This window comes from Chrysochloris asiatica, unplaced genomic scaffold (assembly GCF_000296735.1).
Source record: "Chrysochloris asiatica unplaced genomic scaffold, ChrAsi1.0 scaffold00023, whole genome shotgun sequence".
Lineage (NCBI taxonomy): Eukaryota > Metazoa > Chordata > Mammalia > Afrosoricida > Chrysochloridae > Chrysochloris > Chrysochloris asiatica.
Window position 1 is genome coordinate 11,895,274 of NW_006408541.1, and position 20,068 is coordinate 11,915,341.

A 20,068-nucleotide genomic window follows, 5' to 3' on the forward strand; every position below is an offset into this window, starting at 1 on the left:
TGAAAATGTGCTCAAATATCCAGTTTTCCAGACAAAACAGCAAAAGTACATAATTTCATTAGCAAAGGCTTGTTGTTTTTAGACTTATACTCACCTCTGATCCACTCAAGTTCACACCAACCATTATCAAAGTACCATTTTAATAACATTTAAACTTTCAATATTATTTTTCTCATGTCCATTCCACATCATTGGTTCAGGTGTGTGTGTATGTGTATATATATATATATATGCTTTAAACTAGCCAAATTTACAAGTCCCCACGGCATCCTCTCTGAGAAAACAATGGTTTCATAATGTTATGATTGTTCCATCTTCTTCTAGAAGTTTCTGATCTGGAGCACGTGTTTCATGTTCTGTGTTTGTGCCACTTCCTATGGGTGCTGAGTTCACGTCATGAGAAGGAATACAACCATTTTGTCCAGATTCAAAACTGAGTTCTATTTGTGTCAATGACTCCAGGCTCTCAGTAGTTGGAACAGCTTTAGGAATCTGTTGTGGCACACCATTGTCGTCGATAATGATATCCTCTTCATCACTGTCTTCATCCTCTGGCTCAAAGTTGGGCTCAGTCTGCTGTGAGTAGCCAGTGAGGCTATTGTCAGTAGACTGTCCAGAGCTGCCGGAAGTCCGACTATTCCTAACAACATTATTCCTCTGGTTTGCTGGTCTCACTGTGATGATGAGGTTGCGGCTGTTTGCAATCATCATGTCTGTTACTTGATCAAGACTCTTTCCTGAAACTTCTATGCCATTAACTTCTAAAACTTCATCATTAACAGCTAATAGTCCTGTGCTTTGTGCTAGACCTCCTGGGACAAGCCTGGAAATAAAGATCCCTGGGATTTTCTCTAACCCATGTGGTGTGACCCTAACACTAGAGCCGTCCCGGATGTAGAATCCTAAAGGCTTCTCAGTGCCATACTTGTAAAGACGAACCCTACGATGTGTTTCTGGGAGAATATCCACATCTATAATAGAAGACACAGGTCTGAAGTCTTGGGGCATACTAATGACTATGTGTGGCTTTTTCCTATGGTTGTCAGGGCGCAATACGTTACTTAAAACATTCTTCTTCTTTATTAGCGTGTCTGTACCAAAGGCACTGTAGTCTGCTTCTTCTGTTTAAAAATAAAACAAAATAAAATAATTATGGAAATGCCATGAAAAACACCATTTATCTGTAGTTGAATCTGTACAGAAAGGCTTACACTTTAAGTGCTTTTGGTACATAAACTAGTTAAATATTAGCTTATTTTAATCAGATCACAATGTAGTATAATAATCAGATAATGTAGTGCTGTAGGTTAAGTACTGGACTGCTAACCACAAGGTAGGCAGTTCAAACCCATCAGTCACTTCTTGGAAACTCTATACAGGGTTGCTATGAGTCGACAGCAGTTAGCAGTTAGCAACATGCCATACTAGAAAAGAACCACTAGGTGGACCTCTTAAGCACATACTATACAACAAAATTGTTTCTGATAAAATGTTAAGATATAAACAAAAAAGCAGAACTCAAAATGAGCACTGAATAGCTTGTTCATTGCTTTATTATTAGCAGCAATAAGTATCTTTTGCAATACAAAACAAATTTCTCACTATGGATGACAAAGGAAAAAAAAAGTGTATGCTAATTGTTGTTATGTGCCATGGAGTCGGTTCCGAGGCTATAAATCTTTACGAGAGCAGAAAGGCTCATCTTTCTCCTGCGGAACAGCTGGTAGTTTCGAACTGCTGAGCTTGAGGCTCGCAGCCCGACTCGTAACCACCACGCTACCAGAGCTCCTTATTACCGGCGTACAGCGCTTCTTTAGAAACAAAACTATGCTGGTGCCTATCAAACATAGGACTTTTTAGTCTTTGCGTCCACAATTAGCACTTTTCTGGGGGAAATTCTTAATTTTTCATTTTCCTATTTTTAAGAGAAAGAGGTATAGATCTCTTTCTTTACTGTGCAAAAAAAACAGTAAAGTGACACTGCCAACAGGGAGCAGTAAAAGCTTTGGGAAACTGAAGACTGGCTGACCCATCACTGGCACAGGTGGCCCCTCAACTCCAGGGCAGCTCTTTCTCATACGCGCTGCAGGAATTCACCGGGCCAAGCCCAGTTTTTTCAAGAGACGCCAGGAAGTCAAGTTTTTAAGTAAAATAATCCCATTTTAAATGTTGACAGCGAACTTAAAACAATTATCTAAAAACAAAAATCATGCTTGGGTCAAATAACACATCTGGCGATTGAAACGATTCCTCAAGCCACCAATTTCTAACCTCTGATGTAAATGACGGGACACCAGGATACCCACAACCAGATGTGAAATCAAATGGCTGAAGACGTCTATAAACTAAAAATCTAATCATAAAATGAAGTAGAAAAAATTGAAATCAGCAACAAGAAAAAAGTTTAAATCATGTTTTTGTTTTTTTTTAAAATAGCCAGATTGAGGATAAAATGTTAAACACTCATTTACCCACATTTACAAGTTTACCCTACTTCAGAAATTGATGAAAATGGAAACTAAAAAGTTAGAATTTTAAGGTAAAACAAAAAACAAACCTCAGTAGGAGACAAGAGGCTTCCCTGCACAAAGAACTAGTTTCAAAGTCGCAGCTACTGTATGTTCCAACTCACAGCAACACTGTATAGGGTTTCTGGGGAATGGTTAGCAGTCCAGTGCTTTTCCCACAGCACCACACCAGGACCCCAGGCTATGTTGTCATTGTTAAGTGCCACTGAGTCAGTTCAGACTCACAGTGACATCTATGGTTAGCAGTCTAGTGCTGATCCTACAGTGGCGCACCAGTAACCAGCAATATCAGCATCTTGTTTGCACAGTGTTGTACAGTTTAGTCTTCAACCTCCTTGTTGATAAGCAATTATCTTCCCTGTATAAGCAGGAAATTAAGAGTACAAAATAAGTACAGAGAAAGAACTACGAAACCTACGTTTTTTTACTAGGCTGACATCTTCATAACTATACAACTTTATAACCAAACCAAACCTGCTCCAGACAGTCGATTCCGACTCACCCCGAGAGGTTTCCCCAGACTCTAAATCTTCATAGCAGCACACAGCCTCATTTTTCTCTCTTGGAGTGGCTAGTGGGCCTGGAACCACCGACCTTTTGGTTAGCAATCAATCGTTTTACAGGTTCCTTACAACTCTGCACAATAAATGTCAAGTGTCAAACTTGTACTGAACTACCAAAAGCATCTCTGGTAGTGTAGTGGTTACGAATCGGGCTGCGAACCGCAAGGTCAGCAGATTGAAACTACCAGCGGTTCCGCGGGAGAAAGATGAGGCTTTCTGCTCCCATAAAGATTTACAGCCTCGGAAACCCTGTACAGGGTCGCTATGGGTCAGAACTGACTCCACGGCATATAATAACAACAACCAAAAGCATCGCTATTTTTTTTTTTTTTTTTATGATACCTGAACTCTTCAAACACTGGTTTCAGATTCACAGTCAATACCAGGGCGACTTAACTTTTGCCCCCTCCCCCAGGATAGTTTATGTCCTCATTGATAAACTATTTACAATGTGTTCTTACAGAGACAAAGATTTATTTTATTTGTATTTGGCTTTGAAATAAATTCACTAATACAACAATCTTTTTGACGAAAGTTGGCCAAAAAACTATCAAACAATATCTACTGAATGTGTTTTAGCAAAACCATGCATTTTCATTTAAAATAATCTATAATGAAAGCATACATAGCATTTAGAAAGGAAATTCCAGCCCATACAAAACAAGTAAAAAATGAAGTTGCTCACATACCTACTCATGGGAAACCTGACCAAAAAAACCCCCAAATCTGCATAATTTGGCAACACATCCAGACTCCATTTGAATGCTTTCTGCTAAATTCTCAAAAGCAATATGCCACAGTACAAAGGCATCTTTGTTCTCCCATGTAGCTAATCAGTTTCCAGCCACTGGGAAAAGAAATATTTTGGTAAGAAGCCAGAGTACAGGGTGTTAGTTGAAAGTGTAAAGGTGAATGTCCACAGGGAATGGAGCTGACTTTCTACCTGAGTGCGCAGACCAGGGCTCAAAAAGGAGGAGATGTCAGGTTTGGGAACTTGATGCGCGTTTACAAACCCAGGCAAATCCAACCGCACACGACATAGGTTTACACAGCAATCCCTTACTTACTCTGGGCTGTCCCTCGTGAACTAGAACAAAGATCCACCTTGAAGGTCTCTGGAGAGTGCAAGGAGCTCCTCTCCTTGCACACAAAACCAGCTCCTGTGCTTTCCTCACAGCAGAGCCCTGCTGTCTGCTTTTTGAACCCCTCACTCTTTCAACAGCAATACTCCAGAGCCCGGGTATCTTGTTTCTTAACTCACAGACTGTCATAAATCACAGATTACGGGTGGCTAAGGGTCCGCTAGTGGTGGCAGGCACAGGCACAAGAACTAAAAGGCCTGCCATGAGTTAAAAGCAAATCTGAGAAACCAAACAGCTTTATATACATCCCATCAGCAACACTGTCCAGTTATAAACAATAACAGTTCATGGTAAAGACGTCAAGAAAGCACTATGCCCCATTTGAAGTTCAGGAGAAAGGGAAGAATTAAATAATTTTGTAAATGTTCTAAGGCTTGACACACTCTTCTCGGACTTCGGTCATTTGTGTGTAACTCATCAAATCTGTTCTTGAGATGACCTCTGGATTCTGGTGGGATGTGTTCAAGGTCATATTTTGGCTCTCGTGGACTTGTTTAAATATGACCTTGTATATATTCCAGCAGAATTTAGAGATCAACTGAAGAACAGATTTGAGGAAATAGATACAAATGACAAAAGATCTGAAGAGTTTGTGGGATGATATCAAGAACATCAAACAGGAAGAAAGCAAAAGTTCATTAAGAAGACAAGAATGAAGGAAAAGACCAAAATGGATGTCAGAAGAGTTAGATTCTGAAACTTGTTGTCCAGCACAGAGATGCTCAAGCAACTGAAAGAAATGAAAAGGCAAAAGAGCTGAATAGAACATTTCAAAGGGCAGCTTGAGAAGACAAAGTCAAATGTTATAAGAAAATCAAAAGGGAAGAACACACCCAGTGTTTCTCAATTTAAGAAAAAATTCAAGCCTTGACTTAAAATACAGAAAGCGTCAAAAGATGGAAGGAATACACAGTCTTTGTAGTACCAAAAAGAATTGGTCGATGCTCAACCATTTCAAGAGGTAGCATAAGGTGCATTGAAGACACTGGCAAAGAACAAAGCTCTGGGAATTGAAGGGATACAAATGGAAACGTTTCAACAAACTGATGTAGCACTGGAGGCAATCACTCATCTATATCAAGACATCTGGAAGACAGCTACCTAGCCAGCACCTTTGTGCCCATTCCAAAGAGAGGTGACTAAACAGAATGCGGAAATCATGGGGCATTACTATTAGTATTGCATACAAGTAAAATTTTGCTAAAGATAATTCAAAATAGACTGTAACCATACACTGACAGAGAACTGCCAGTTGGATTCAGATGACGGTGTGGAATGAGGGACTGTCACTGCTGATGTCACACAGATCTGAGCTGACAGCAGAGTATATCAGAAAGATGTTTACCTGTGCTTTACTGACTACGCAAAGGCTTTGAATGGGTGGATCATGACAAGCTATGGACAACATTGCAGACAATGACTATTATTACTTAATTTTGCTCAGGAGGAACATGTACATAGACCAAGAGGCAGATTTTCGAACAGAACAAGGAAACACTGACTAGTTTAAAATGAAGAAAGGTGTGCACCAGGGTTGTATTATTTTACCATACTTGAGGAAATAATCAGAAAAGGCTAAAGTGTATGAAGAAGAACGTGGCATCAAGATTAGAGGAAGACTCATTAACAACCTGCAATATGCAGATTATACAACAACCCTGCTTTCTAAAAGAGGACTTGATCCTGACCCCAAGCCTTTGTATTTTCAATAATCTCATATGCATGTGAAAATAGACAATAAATAAAGAAGACCACAGAATTGATACATTTGCATTATGGTGTTGGAGGAGAATATTAAAAGTACCATGGGCTGCCAGAAGGACAAACCAACCTGTGTTGGAAGAAGTACAGCCATAATGCTCCATAGGAGCCAGGACGACCGGACATCATCTTTCACACTTAGGACATATTATCAGGAGGGACCAGTCCTTGGAGAAGGACATCATGCTTGGTGTAAAGTGGAGGGTCAGCTAGATTGGCACAGTGGCAGCAGCAATGGGCTCAAGAGCAGCAGCACGTGTAAGATGGCAGGACTGGGCAGTGTTTCATTCTGTTGTGCATAAGGTCACTATGAGTTGGTATGGACTTGACAGACCTAACATGATTTAACAAACTTTTTCTGTAAAGAGCCAGAAAGAAAATATTCAAGGTGCTGCAAAGCAGCCATTTGTTGTTGTTGTTATGTGCCTTGGAGTCAGTTCCAACTCATAGCGACTGTTTTATAGGGTTTCCAAGCCTGTAAATCTTCACGGGAATAGAAAACCTTATCTTTCTCCTGCGGAACAGCTGGGAGTTTCGAACTGCTGTCCCTGAGGTTCGCAGACCGATTCATAACCACTACGCTACCAGAACTATATAAATGAGCATGACTGTTTTCCAATAAAACTATAAAAACACCTCCAAGACCGAAACTCAAAGAGAACACATGAGCAGGCATGTAAGCTTGCTGGTGACCACGTTGGTCTAACTGATGAGTGGAAGAGGGGGGAAAGGCAGCAATGAAGAAATGGGCTGAGTTCGACCACGTTCCATAGACTTCCGTTGACCTGGAGATGAGAGAGAGAAAAGGAAGAGCTGGTTGGTCCGAAGCGTGGTGAGACCTGGGAACTCCTGAGCCCACGGACAAGGAAGGATATAGCCACGGAGGGCCAGAGCTGAGAGTGAGGCATCCAGCTGATATAAAATGAGGGGCGATGCACAAGTACACCCAAACTTACAGATAGCACCTATCTGACCTAACTAACCTCCAAGGCTTGATAATCAGAACTTTATTAGTGGAAGAAGAAAAAAAAAAAAATTTTTTTTTTTTGGTAAAGTTAACTAGTGTAAATTGCTACAATTTGATAAACTTGACTTACACTAATGGATGTAGTACCTCAAAATACCAACTGGATCAATCCTATCCCCTCTGTAGACAGGGTAGTAGGAACAGGCAACCTAGACAATGGCTATCTAAAATGAGGGGGCAATAAAGGCACAAAGTGACTGGCTTATAAGTTTTCAAGAGGGAGTTCAGTTTAAGAGTATGTAGGAGAAGATAGAGTCCCCATTGAATAGTTGTCATCTTGTCTAGAAAGGTCTGGTGAAAAGAGATGGGGATAAGATTTTTATGATTCAATAGTAATTGTTATCATGACTAATTGTGACGGTCACAACTGTAAAGGTAGAAGTTTTGTAACAAAAATGGAGTAGTTAATCTTACATTACAGAAACAGAGGACCCTTAGACCATCAAGGGAGAAGAGCACACGTAGAATGCGGGATCCTATCCAGAGAAGCAGCAACACCACAGATGGAGGCAGAGATGAGGACATGCTGAGGACTCTAGACTCATGGAACAAGATGGACTGGGTGCTGGAGGCCAGGAGGCAGGCTTGCAGAATGTGCACTCTGGGTGTTTAAATTATTATATATTCTTGAGTGTTTTTATGTACACTCCCCTCTCCCCCCCAAAAACAACACAAAAAACAGAGGAAATAGAAGCATATATTGTTGAATGATGATGCATGGAGGAAACTGCAATCATTGCAATGAAATGATGGTGTAAAGCAGATGTTCTCCCATGTAAACTATCATTCAGTTCACAATAAAAAAACAAAAAAAATTAGAAACAGGGAACAGGTTGGATTTGACCCAACCCTTGGTCTAATCCAAAATGATTAAAAGAAAAGGATTTGGCAACTTTTATTATAAGAAAAATCAGCCATCAAATATTTAGTTAGCACCTACTATGTGTGGTGCTGTGGGTTAATGTGCCAGACTGTAAAGCCGCTTGAACTGCAAGGTTGGTGGTCCAAGCTCACCAGCGGTTTTTTGGAAACCCTATACAGGGTTGTTATGAGTCAGAACCAACTCGACGGCACTTAACAACAACAACCTGTCACTGTACTCTGTGTTGTAGATTCAGAGATCAAAGTAGTGCCACCTGGTTTCATGTTGCTTATAATCTAAAAGATGGCAACTAACAAATGTGAAAAGCGGTAATGTGTACCATGTTGTGGGGTGTGCAGATGGGGGAGCTTCCCTGGTTTGCAGGAGAAAGGAAGATGTCCCTGGAGTGAAGTGAAGATTATGTCAAGGCTGGAAACAAAGGAAAAGAGGAGCTAGTCAGGTGAAAGGGAAGGGAAAAGATTCCAGGCAAAGGATACAACACAGATGAAGTCCACTACTGCCAGAATAGAGGGTGGGGTGGGAGAGAGGAAGCTAGAGACAGGGGTCAACGAGACAGACCCTCCAGGGACAGGATGAGGTTTATGAATGTCAGCCTGAGGGCAACAGAAAGAAAAGCAAGGATTTATATAGGATTGTGGTGGTCATCTCATTTGCTTTTCCACAAATCCATTCTGACTACAAGGAGCACTAGTAGCGTAGTGGTTACGAATCGGGCTGCAAACCGCAAGGTCAGCAGTTCAAAACTGCCAGCTGCTCTGCGGGAGAAAGATGAGGTTTTCTGTTCCTGTAAAGATTTACAGCCTCGGAAACTGACTCAACAACATTCTGACTACAGACTGGAGGCAGAGGATCTAAGACTGAGGCTACTGGAGATTCAGGAAGGTGCCTAGCCTGGAGCAGAGGTAGCAGTGATGAGGAACTAAATATGAAAATAATTAGAGGACAGTTCTAATTATTGGTGACTGGTTGAAAACAGGTGTGTAGAAAGCCTTCACCCAGGTCAAGAGCAACTGGTAACATATTCTGAGGTGTTATGTCACCATTTATTTTGGGGGCAATACTTTTTGTTAAAAGGAACTCTGGTAGTGTAGTGGTTACGAATCGGACTGTGAACTACAAGGTCAGCAGTTTGAAACTACCAGCTGTTCCATGGGAGAAAGATGAGGCTTTTATGCTCTAGTAAAGATTTACAGCCTCGGAAACCCTGTACAGTGTTGCTATTAGTCGGAACCGACTCCACAGCACAAAACCTTAAAATACATCTCCAAATTAATTTCCAGCACATAGTAAAGGTCCAAGGAATGCCCTGTCACCAGTAGGTGATCCGCAAGGTTACGTGTCCTTGTGAGAGCCCTAAATGAGACCTGTTTAGTGCAAGGTCTTTCTGGTGGTACCAACAAATTCCTTTGAATAAAAGTCCCAGATGTAGACATATGTATTTGTCTGATGTCCTACAAAAGCAGACCATAATAAAGTGGGAAAATTCTGGTATTGCTTTTCTGATTAGATCTGGCAAGGAGGCAGTGCTACAGCGTTTCAACCAATCCCAGACCAGCTGATCATTATGACTGGCTGGGAAGCTTTTAAAATTACATGCTTCCTTGGCTGTATTCCAAAACTACAAGATTGACTTGGGTGCTTTGAAAAGGTGCAGCCAAAAATTTCTCAAAGCATTTAGTGTACAACAATCACCTAAACAACGAGGACCATCTCTATTTTGTGCCTTCTCTGTTCCCTCTCTGAAATAAATTAGGATATTCTAAACTACAACGGGGTGAAGCTTGGCAAAAGACCTGGGAATTCTCTTTGTGAAAATAACTTTCAAGATATCAGGTTTTTTGTTTTGTTTTGCTTACATGATAATAACCAGAGAAATAGGAGTATGGGTTTGTTTGTTTTTTTCTCACAATAATTTCAAAATAGAAAACATTTCAAGATATGCAACAAAACGCTATCTTCCCGCTCAGGCTGTATGTTGTTAATCCCAAGCTTTCACTTCAAAGGAACTTTCAATAATACACTGTAATTCATATTTTAAAAGATTAACTGGTCTTAAACCATGAAATTTGTTTTTAAAAAATTACTTGAAACCATGTCAGTGTAATTGCTACCCTATTGTAAATGCTATCTTCATTGGAGCCAACAAACCAAGAAAACAGCAAACGTAATCAAGCAGTATAATGTGACCATGCTTAATGTCGTGCTTTTATAATAGTTTCCTGAATTTAATGTCCATTAATGTTCACATAAAACCAGGCTTTTAAGCATCTGTTGAGCTTTGTTTAAAAAAAGCAAACCCATCAACAGGAATCCCATAGCCCTGTGGGTAAATCTGTTACTGAAGGATGCAGATGCTGGGGGCAGTAACAGTAAACAAGTTAAAGAGAATGTAAATAAGGGAATCCCAGGTCTTCAGAAGGTAATTGGCTGCGGGTAGGAGGGGGTTGCTTTGAGTTGGTTTAAGGAATTTCTCCAAAAAAATTGTTATTCAAGCTAAGTAAGATCTGAAGGATGATGCCACAGCCACAAGAAGATCTGGAGGGAAGAGGTTCTTAATAGTCCTAACAAGAATATATTTCAGCAAGAGATAGGAACAGGCTGATCAAGTGTGAAAGACAGAAAGGAAGGCCAGGTGGCTGGTGTGGTTGATTGGCTATGATGAGAGTGGGATGCAATGGGAAGTCAGCAGAGGGCTTCATGCAAGAACAGAGCGGTCAGCTTACTTCCACTTGTTGTTAGTCGTATCTGTATTAGAGTCCTGATGTGTTGGACTGCAAAGTTGACCTGTAAGGCTGGCAGTTCAAACTTGCCAACCACTCCTGGAAAACGCTATACAGGGTTGCCACGAGTAGGAAACAGCTTGAGGTCACGTAACAACAACAGCACATAATTTTAAAAATCAGAATCTTTCTATTGAATGGACTGTTTTCAATTCTAAGGCTTATTTTGTTGGCAATTTTACTTCAACTACACAGAAAACTCATGGAGGCCTGGTGTGGTGCTGTAGGATAGCACTGGACCACAAGGTCTATTTGAACCACAAGGTCAAAGGTTCGAATTCACCAGACACTCCTGGGAAACCCTATAAAGGATCACTGTGAGTTGGAACTGACTCAACAGTACTTAACACCACACAGAAAACCCTGGTTCACAGAAGCAGATTTTTAAATGGCAACTCCCATATCAAAAGTAAAAACCTTCGAAACGTTCAACACAAGCAGGAAAAACATATAACTCCAATTTTATACCAAAACCAAAAAACCAAATCCACCACCACTGAGATGATTCTGATTCATAGATACCCTATAGGATAATGTAGACTGGCCCATAGGGTTTCCAAGGCTGTCACCTGGTGTGGCGCTGTGAGTTAATGCGTCAGACTGCAAAATTGTTTGAACCGCAAGGTTGGTGGTTCAAGCTCACCAGCTGCTCCTTAGAAACCCAATACAGTGTCGCTATGAGTTGGAATCTACTCGATGGCACTTCACAACACAACCACAATCTTTATGAAAGCAGATTGCCACATTTTTCTCCCATGGAGTGGCTGATAGATTTGAATCGCCCATCTTTTAGTTAGCCAGTGAGTGTATTAACTGCTGTCCCAACAGGGCACCTCAGCTAATAAACAGTTTTTATACTCCTCAGGACTAAATAAAGATTTTAAAAATAAATCAAAAGATGCTAGATAACTATTCTTAGAAGATGTTAAGATTCATTACATGATCATGTATTACAATTCTTTTAAAAACATCATGTGGTGGTGTGGTACACTACAACTTGATCATCTTTCTAACAAAGGGGGTCATCAAAATGTTATCAGATGGCTCTAGTTTAATAATAGTTATTTTGTATTTGCATACACATTCTAACCAGCAACTAAGTTTTTAATGAAAATTACAACTGTTAACAAGAAAGGCCTGTTAGTCAGCCCAATTAACATATGTAATCAGCCTAAAATGACAAGTTCCACTCCAGCGCTGTGTCCTTCACTCTCCCCTGTGGACAGTGTTTCATCTCCAGCACCGTGTATTAGATTCCCTGGTCTTCCCTTCCCTTCACTTCACCCTCTGTCTTGTTAAGTGTAGCTGACTCATTTCCAACTCATAGCCACCTTGTGTAGTTTCCAAGGAGCAGCCAGTACCAGTAGCTTTGACCTGCCAATCAACCTTGCCTATTATCCCACAATTTCAACCATCACTTTTCAGCAGATTTTTAAGTCTTTTTAAGCTCCCACCTACCAACTTCAATTTTCTACATGAAATGTCCAACACATCAACCTCATAAGCTTATTTAAGTACCACCATAGTTTTCTTTCCCAAATTCTACTGGCTTATGGCACTGTCCCAGCCACCAGGTTAAAAATAAAAAAGGCACCAGTGCAACGGCTCAGTGTGCCACCGCAAACCCAAAGATTGGCAGTTTGAACCCACACAGTGGCTCTGTAGGAGAAAGATCTGGACATCTGTTTCTGTAACATTGTTGTTGTATTTAAGTGCCTTTGAGTTAGTTCTGATTCATAGTGACCCTGTATACAGTTTCTGAGGAGCAGTTGGTGGATTTGAACTGCTGACCTTGAAGTTCAAACCAACCTTGCAGTCCAGTGCTTATCCTACAGTGCCACACCAGGGCTCAGCCTAGAAAACTCTGTGAGGCAGTTCTACTCTGTCACATAGGACTGCTATGCCGTGGAAATGGCTTGACAACACCCAACAATAGGCTCAATCTACTCTTCTACTGTGACTTCAGCTTCCCGGAGGTCTCTCCATCCACCTCCTCCACTGCCTGCTCCTTGTTCCCTACTGAAAGAGTGCCCACTCCTTCACTCTTCCCAGGTAAGTTAATGCAGACATAAATTACCCTTACAGGTTTATTTTGCTGGTGGACTTTAGTTCCTACAAATCCGGAAAAGCAAAGATACATAATCAGTGGAATTTCAAAGGCCTGGGAGTGGTCCAATGCTTATCAACTGATTGGAACTAAAGTTTGACTTCAAGGGAAATCCCTACCCATTTTCACAAGCAAGCTGAGTTTTCACAAGCTGATTGGTTTACAAACATAATAAAACTTTCATTATCCCACCAATACTGGGCTCCTTTGCTCTGGGTGTGGCTTCTTAAACCTCTAAATTTATGAAAGAGAAGGGAATAAATGGTAGACACCATTCTTTTCACCAGACAGACAAGCACACACAAATACACTCACACAAAGGCGTCCACATGTTAAAAGTTCTAAGGCTCAAAATACACCTGAAAATGCTGGACAAGTAATTATTTCAATTTTTAAAAAAAAACAAACAAAGAAAGCCACTTGTGCTCTAATTTTCCAGTTAACTAAACTAAAGGTTTTACACTTTCCCTGTAGAAAATATCCTAAAAGGTAAAAGAAAACTTTACCGGATGCGTACTCCATGCAGGCACTGAGCTTAGCTCATTTAATCTGCATGACAACCCTCAGTGGCATTACACTCTATAGGTAAAGGCAACCCAATTCCAGAAAATTAAAGTACTCTCCTTCATGTATTTATTAAGTAGGATATGTAGCACTTCAAAGCTGGCTGCCACTACGTCTGACTCCAAGGCTGTATGATTTCCACGACATCTTTCTGGACAATAATCTATTCAGCCAAGCGAGTCAATTCTCAGTTTCTATAAAAAATCTAAGAGGTTAATATTACCAATTAACAACACAAATCTTCTAAAATACACTTAAAAACCAACAATTACAGATGTTTTAATCCACTTGTTAACATAGCAAGAAGATGCACACAAAATGTTTCTTCAGAAAGTTTATGGCAAAGTCCACATTCGATCAATGGGAAAACAAACTACTTCTATTTCTTGAACTATTTTTCTAATCAGCGGCACTTACCCTTCTTTTGAATAAAAATCCTTAGCAGTGGATTGGCTGTAGACACTGCTTTGTGGTAATTATCATCGTTATTGATAGGCAGTAAGTCTCCGTGGATGTCTGCATAGCCCACTAGAACGTCAACATTGGGTATCTTATGAACATGCTGCAGTAATCCATAAAACTCTTCAAATTTTCCAGGCTTTGCTCGTTCCAGTGAAAAACGACGAAATTCAGCTCCAAACTATAAATAAAACAAACATATAAAGGTTTAAAAAATAAACCTAAGTAACAACTTTCACCAAAGCCACAAAATGTTTTTTAAAAATACCAGTACAGAAGGATCAAAATATGAAGGAGCAGTTTTTCCCTAATAAAGAAGCTGTTTCCAGTAATGCAGTCTATTGTAAGGAACCTTCTTATGAGATGAGCGATGCACAAGAATGGACCTCCTCACTGCTGGATAAGATGCAGTTCAGCTCACCCCTGGGGCACGTGGCTCTCTGGGGACTGTCCAGCAGTGACTCAGCTCCAATGGTGTCAGCGGTACCATCCTCACATAGGCATGGGGTACCAATGTGCCCAATTCTTTATTTCCAGCAACAGAATCCAAGTTTCCAGTGTCACAGAATGTGGCAAGGACAACAGCAAAATATGCATGAAAGATTACCCTCCTAACATACGGTACTATCATACAATGGAGGTGTTGTTGCGTTGTAGTTTAGTGCCGTCGAATCGGTTCCGATCCATAGCGACCCTGTATAGGGTTTCCAAGGAGTGGCTGGTGAGCTGGAACCAACGACCTTGTAGTTCAGAAGGCTTTGCAGTCTGGTGCATTAACCCACAGTGCCATACCAGGTAGGTATATTAAAACAACAAAACAAAAACTAGGCCTCTAGATAAGAAGCATTTTCACTACGTTAATAAAGCTTTATTAATACAGCAAATATAGGCCCTATAATTACCTAATTAATGAAACAAATGTTTACGTGGCTGGCACTACGCTAGGCCCTAAAGACTGACAGGCCTGCTCCAGAAATTCACCAATTAGAGAAGGAAGAGAATAACCACACCGGAGAGGATCATGGGATCACACACAGGGAGAACGACAACCTCCATCGTGCTTCCCAGTATTTCTTTTCCTCGTGGATGCTCACCTAGCTTTCCCTACTCAGAATCGCACTACTTCTAAATGTCAAATCACTAACGTGGCCCTTACTCAACATGGAACTCTGCCTTCCTCCAATCCATAATAAACAGAATTCATACCTTTCTATGGGACTGCCATAGTATGTCCTCAAATGGGGAACACAGCTCAGAAAAGTTCACCAGCCTTTTACAGAAAGTGCCCTAGCCACCTAAGTGTCAGAAATGCTACTTATGTCCCCTCTTCTCTCAGGAATGGCTGGGAAGATAAGCGTTTTAAAGGCTGGGTTCACTCCCAGAGTTGACTTATACTAATGTACTGCTGTGATAAAATTCAGATTTCGTGTGGGAAAGTTCCAATCATCACAATCCGAGCAAGTTACAAACGTGTCAGTTCACTTTCCCAAAGGCCCTGTGGGCTATCTGGGTCCACTGCTCTTGTGGAATTGAACTTCATACACCTTGGTTTTAAATTAAAATTCAAATGTACTAAAACCAATTCTTACCTCCAATTAAATAATTTTAAAGTTTCCAAAACACATTCCTGAAACAAACATTTATCAAGAAAATAAGGTGACTCATACTTAAAGCTCTCAAAAAGTTCAGTCACACCTTCACATTTCAAAGTAAATAAAAACTCAGGGAACACCCTTCATATCAGAGTTAGTCTTATGATGTTATCAAAAGTCATAGTTTCTCCTCCATTTTCTTTAGTCTGATATCACAACAAATTGCTATTGCTTTCTGATTCACCCACAGAGTTTATCCCTTCCTCTAATATTTGAATGGAGATGTTGTTAGTTGCTGTAGAGATTAGACTCATGGCAACCCCATGTGTGCAGAACAGAACTGCCTCCCACCTCAAGGGTTTTCAAAAGCAGATCTATAGCTGTTACTCCTGAGACACCCTCTGGGTAGGTTAGCAGTCTAGGGTTTAACCATTTGTAACACCCAGAGAGTCTATAAATGGGAATGTTGTTGTTGTTTCAAGTGCTGTCGAGACACTTCTGACCCACAGTGACCCCTGTATAGGGTTTCCGAGGAGCAGCTGGTGAGCTTGAACCGCCAACCTTGCAGTTCAAATGGCTTTGCAGTCTGGTGCATTAACCCACAGCGCCACATAGTAATTGAACATTTTAGGGTTTTAACAGTTTTGCTGTAACTCTGGATGAGATTTTTTGTTCAACATTTTTTTCCCCACTCTCGCCTTTCAGCCAAAAACAGTAGAAAACTGTATGGTTTCACAGTATTGTTTTTTTGCAAATGTTGAAAGGGGTAAAAAAAAAAATATCGAGAAATTGTTGTGCTTCTGGCAGCCAAACACTAGGATTAAGAAAAGTTTTTACCATACGAAGTAAAACACTAAGATAAAATTCAGATTCAATCAGCAACTATTCACAAAGGAATTATTCACTATGGGAAATATTCACAACTGCTTTTTACCATTTATACTGCGAAGTCTACATTGTGCTGGAGGCCTGGGGTGGTGCTGTGGGTTAACACACTGGACTGTAAGGTCGGTTTGAACCATAAGGTCAGCAGTTCAAGCTCACCAGCCGTGCCTCGGAAACTCTACACAGGGTTGCTATAAATTGGAATCCACTTGACAGCACTTAACATCCCTTTGTCCTGTTGTTGTGGTTGTCCTAGCCATTCAGAATACCTGATTTCCTTCCCCCAGTATCATCTGGCATTCCAGAAATGCAAACTTAATGTTAATATTTTATTTGCCTGTGGATAACAATTACACAGTTTAATGGTTCAAAGAAGGAGCCCTTTTGGCACAGTGGTTAAAGGGACTGGCTACCAACGAGAAGGTTCCAACCAACTAGTTGTTCTGAGGGAAATGGGGCCGTTTGTTTCCATGAAGATTTACAGCCTTGGAAACCCTACCGGACAGTGCTGTGGAGTCCTGGTGTGGTGCTGTGGGATAAAGCACAAGGACAGTGGTTCAAACTCTGCAGCCACTCCCTGGGAACCCTTTACAGGGTGGCTGTGACTTGGAACCAAACCTGACAGCACCTAACAACACCTCTGTCCTGTAGGCTCACTGAGTCAATTGACTTGAGGGCAGTGGGCTTGGTATAGCTCAAAGACTGTTCCAAGGTTAAAGAATACTATCGTGTTTACTAAAAACTTTCTTAACTCTGGAGAAACAATTAGGAAGATAAATCGGTTACCAAAGAAAAATCACATGGCAGCCAGTATCAGAGATCTAACTCTAGTGCTGTTTGCATTATGCAGTATTTTATTCTCTGTACCATTTCCCCCACCATGAACAAGAGAATAAAGCTGACACTGCTGTGTTCGTTGCTGATGAGAAAGAAATCCTAAAATATGGGTGCACGCTATCTAGTTTTGTTTGCTATCTTGGTAATCGGTTTGTAAAAAGCCAAGACAATAGTACTTGGTTGTTAAGTTCTGTGGAGCAGGTTCTGACCCATAGAGACCCTGTACAGCACTAAAGCACTATAGAAGGAAATATAGTTGCAAAACTCTGTCCAAATATTTTTTAGATGACACATTTTTACTTCAATCCATTAAAAAGACAGGCATCAACAATACACCTTTAAAACATAAGTTGTCACAGACCTGCTAGAAGTCCCTGTGCCCTGCCATAGTGGAACCCACTTCATTCAGTGCATGCTCGCAGAATACCTTGGTTCACTGCCACCACCACCAAGGCAGTGCCATATGGCAGTACGTATTGGGCTGCTAACTGAAAGGTTAGTGGTTCAAACCTACCAGCTGCTCTGCAGCAGAAAGATAAGGCTTCCTGCTACTGTACAGTCTTGAAAACCCCATGGTGAGTTTTGGTGGTGGTGTTAAGTGGCGTCGAGTCAATTCTGACCCATAGCGACCCTGTACAAGGTTTCCAAGGAGCAGCTAGTAAGCTTGAACCACCCACCTTGTAGTTCAAATGACTTTGCATTATGACGTATTAGCCCACATCGCCACACAAGGCAGGTCAAATACACAACAAATAGTTTGGCCACAGAATATAAAAGATTCACAAATGAGCTACCATAAGAAGAAAGCAAAATCCCTAAGTACTGGTTCCCAAAGGCTCAAAGTTGCCTAGTACTAGAAATAAATGACTATTTGAGTGTCCTGAAGGGAGCTCTGGTTAGGAATCGGGCTGTGAACCATAAAGTCAGCAGTTTGAAACTTCCAGCTGGTCCGCAGAAGATGAGGCTTTCTGCTCCCGTAAAGATTTACAGCCTCGGAAACCCTGTACAGGGTCTCTATGGGTTGGAACCGACTCCACAGCACACAGCCAGCCAGCCATTCAGAGTGCACCTCTAGACTGAGCGTGATCATCAAGTCTCCAAACAATTTTCCTAATAAAAAGTTAAGGACTACCCACCAAGATTAAGACCACAAACTGAATTTTAAGATTATGCAATATCACAAGCATTTTGCTTCTCAAGCATTTTGCTTCTCTTAACCTCAACTCCCGAACTGACTCCACAGCACATAACAACAACAACCTCAACTCCCACAAATGCAAACCAGATTTCTAACAACTGTCAAGAGAAAGTTCAATCAGGGGGCCCGGACGCTCCCACCACTAGACTGGCTGGACATTTTCAGTCATTAACCCTTCAGCTCAATCAAGTCACTTCTCCATGGAGGACACAAGGAGGAGTTTCTTTTTAAAACTGCGTACACAGAACATTCCTGAAACTAGCGCCTATTCTGATAGACAAGTTCTTACACTGTGAAGTTTAAAATGAACACACCTCTTGATGTGATTCTCAAGGCAGCTTCCAGGAGCTGGCTCATCAGCCAGCCTTAGACGGTTGGACCCATGGGCTCCTAGCAGCTTTTCTTGTTGTTGTTGTTAGATGTAGCCCCTCTATATGTTGCTCAAATCACCCTTGATTCTCCATTCATTCTCCCTACATAGTTTACATTCCAGCTTGCTTCATTACTTTTTCTTAGGTGATTCGCTTTGACTTTTCTCCTAGTCTTCTCTGTGTCCTAGTCTTCCCCACTCGATTCTAAAGGTTTCCAGGGCCCAGCCAGTGTCCTGTTTTGTACTTTCCACGGGTACCTAAAAGTTATTCTGGGAAACCGCTTTAATCAGCCTTTCCAAGTTTTGTCATAAAAGCCGAGTTTGCGGGAGCCAGGGCTCCTCGCCGCTTCAGTTTTTCTTCTCTTTGCAAAAGGAGACTTGGAATTGGAAGATCTCAATTCCTTGTAGCTCTTCGATGCACGAAACACTTGCCGAGAGAATGTTCCCGTGGTTGCCAGTCACCTTTACATTCCAGTCCCAACTCCTCCTTTGGAAAAAGCATTTCCTAACTAATCCCTCCAGACCCACTGCCCTGCTCGCTCGGCTGGCGATGGAGGAATTCGGTAGGTGCCGAGGTGATTATCCGCAGCCCGGTCAAGGGTGAAAGCACTGGATGGGCGCTTAGGGAGGAATTGAGCATCCAGACTCACATGGAAGGTGGTGGTGCCCGTTGGAGACAACACAGATCGAAGTTCGTGCTCGAAAAAGACTTCTTGTAAAAAACTTACAGCCCTAACTTTTTGAGCTCTTTGGTTCACTGGGCTCCCACCCGATGACCCCCTGAACCACAGAAGGGGTGACATGATGTGCCCAAAAATGCTTTACCCCGTAGGTAGAATTCCCCTAAACCTTTCTGCACGCAAAAGCCGCCCCATCTTCGGGTGTAGATGGGGCCTTACACCCACCCTGGAACTGGAGGTGGGGGAGGGGAAGGGGGGAAGTCGGTATTCCCAACAGATCCAGGAGCAGACGAGCAAACCCCCTTCTTGACGAGTTTCGGACCCCCCAGCACCCCGTAGCTCCCGCCCGGCCCCGCGCCGGGTCTCCGGCCTCCCCAGGTCCCGGCCCCGCGCACCTTGCTCTTCACCTCCATGGTGCCCAGGCAGCCGCTGCCCGCCCCGTGCCGGTGGTTGCGGTTCATGCTGAGCGCCGAGCCCGCGGAGGCCTCCTCGGGCCGGGCCGCCCCTCAGGAGCGCGGGTAGCGAGTCCGCGGCCAGCGGGCAGGAGACGGCTGCGGCCCGGCGTCTCCTCCCAGGCACCTGCGGAGGGGGGGCGGCGGCGGTTCCGGTCTCCGCGCAGAGCTCCGCTCCGTTGGCTCCTCACGCAGCAAGATCGAGGGTCGGACTGGTGGCGCGGGCGGGGACGCGGCTCC

At 42.1% G+C, this 20,068-nt stretch overlaps 1 protein-coding gene across 1 annotated transcript; it reads right to left on the reverse strand.

Moving 5' to 3' along the window:
* Positions 1–291: 291 nt before the first annotated feature.
* On the reverse strand, positions 292–19,837 carry PARD6B (par-6 family cell polarity regulator beta). Its single transcript, XM_006839183.1, has 3 exons — positions 19,772–19,837; positions 13,773–13,995; positions 292–1,121 (listed from the first exon to the last, which is right to left on the reverse strand). The coding sequence occupies exons 1-3, from the start codon at positions 19,835–19,837 to the stop codon at positions 292–294; spliced, it is 1,119 nt and encodes a 372-aa protein (XP_006839246.1).
* Between the last annotated feature and the right edge of the window lie 231 nt (positions 19,838–20,068).

Bases quoted from the DNA above. Each gene is read 5' to 3' on its own strand.
- PARD6B (XM_006839183.1), bottom strand. From the start codon at position 19,837: ATGAACCGCAACCACCGGCACGGGGCGGGCAGCGGCTGCCTGGGCACC. The intron at 13,996-19,771 runs GTGCGCGGGGCC...TTTTATTTATAG, and splicing joins CCATGGAGGTGAAGAGCAAG to TTTGGAGCTGAATTTCGTCG. The intron at 1,122-13,772 runs GTAAGTGCCGCT...ATTTTTAAACAG, and splicing joins GATTTTTATTCAAAAGAAGG to AAGAAGCAGACTACAGTGCC.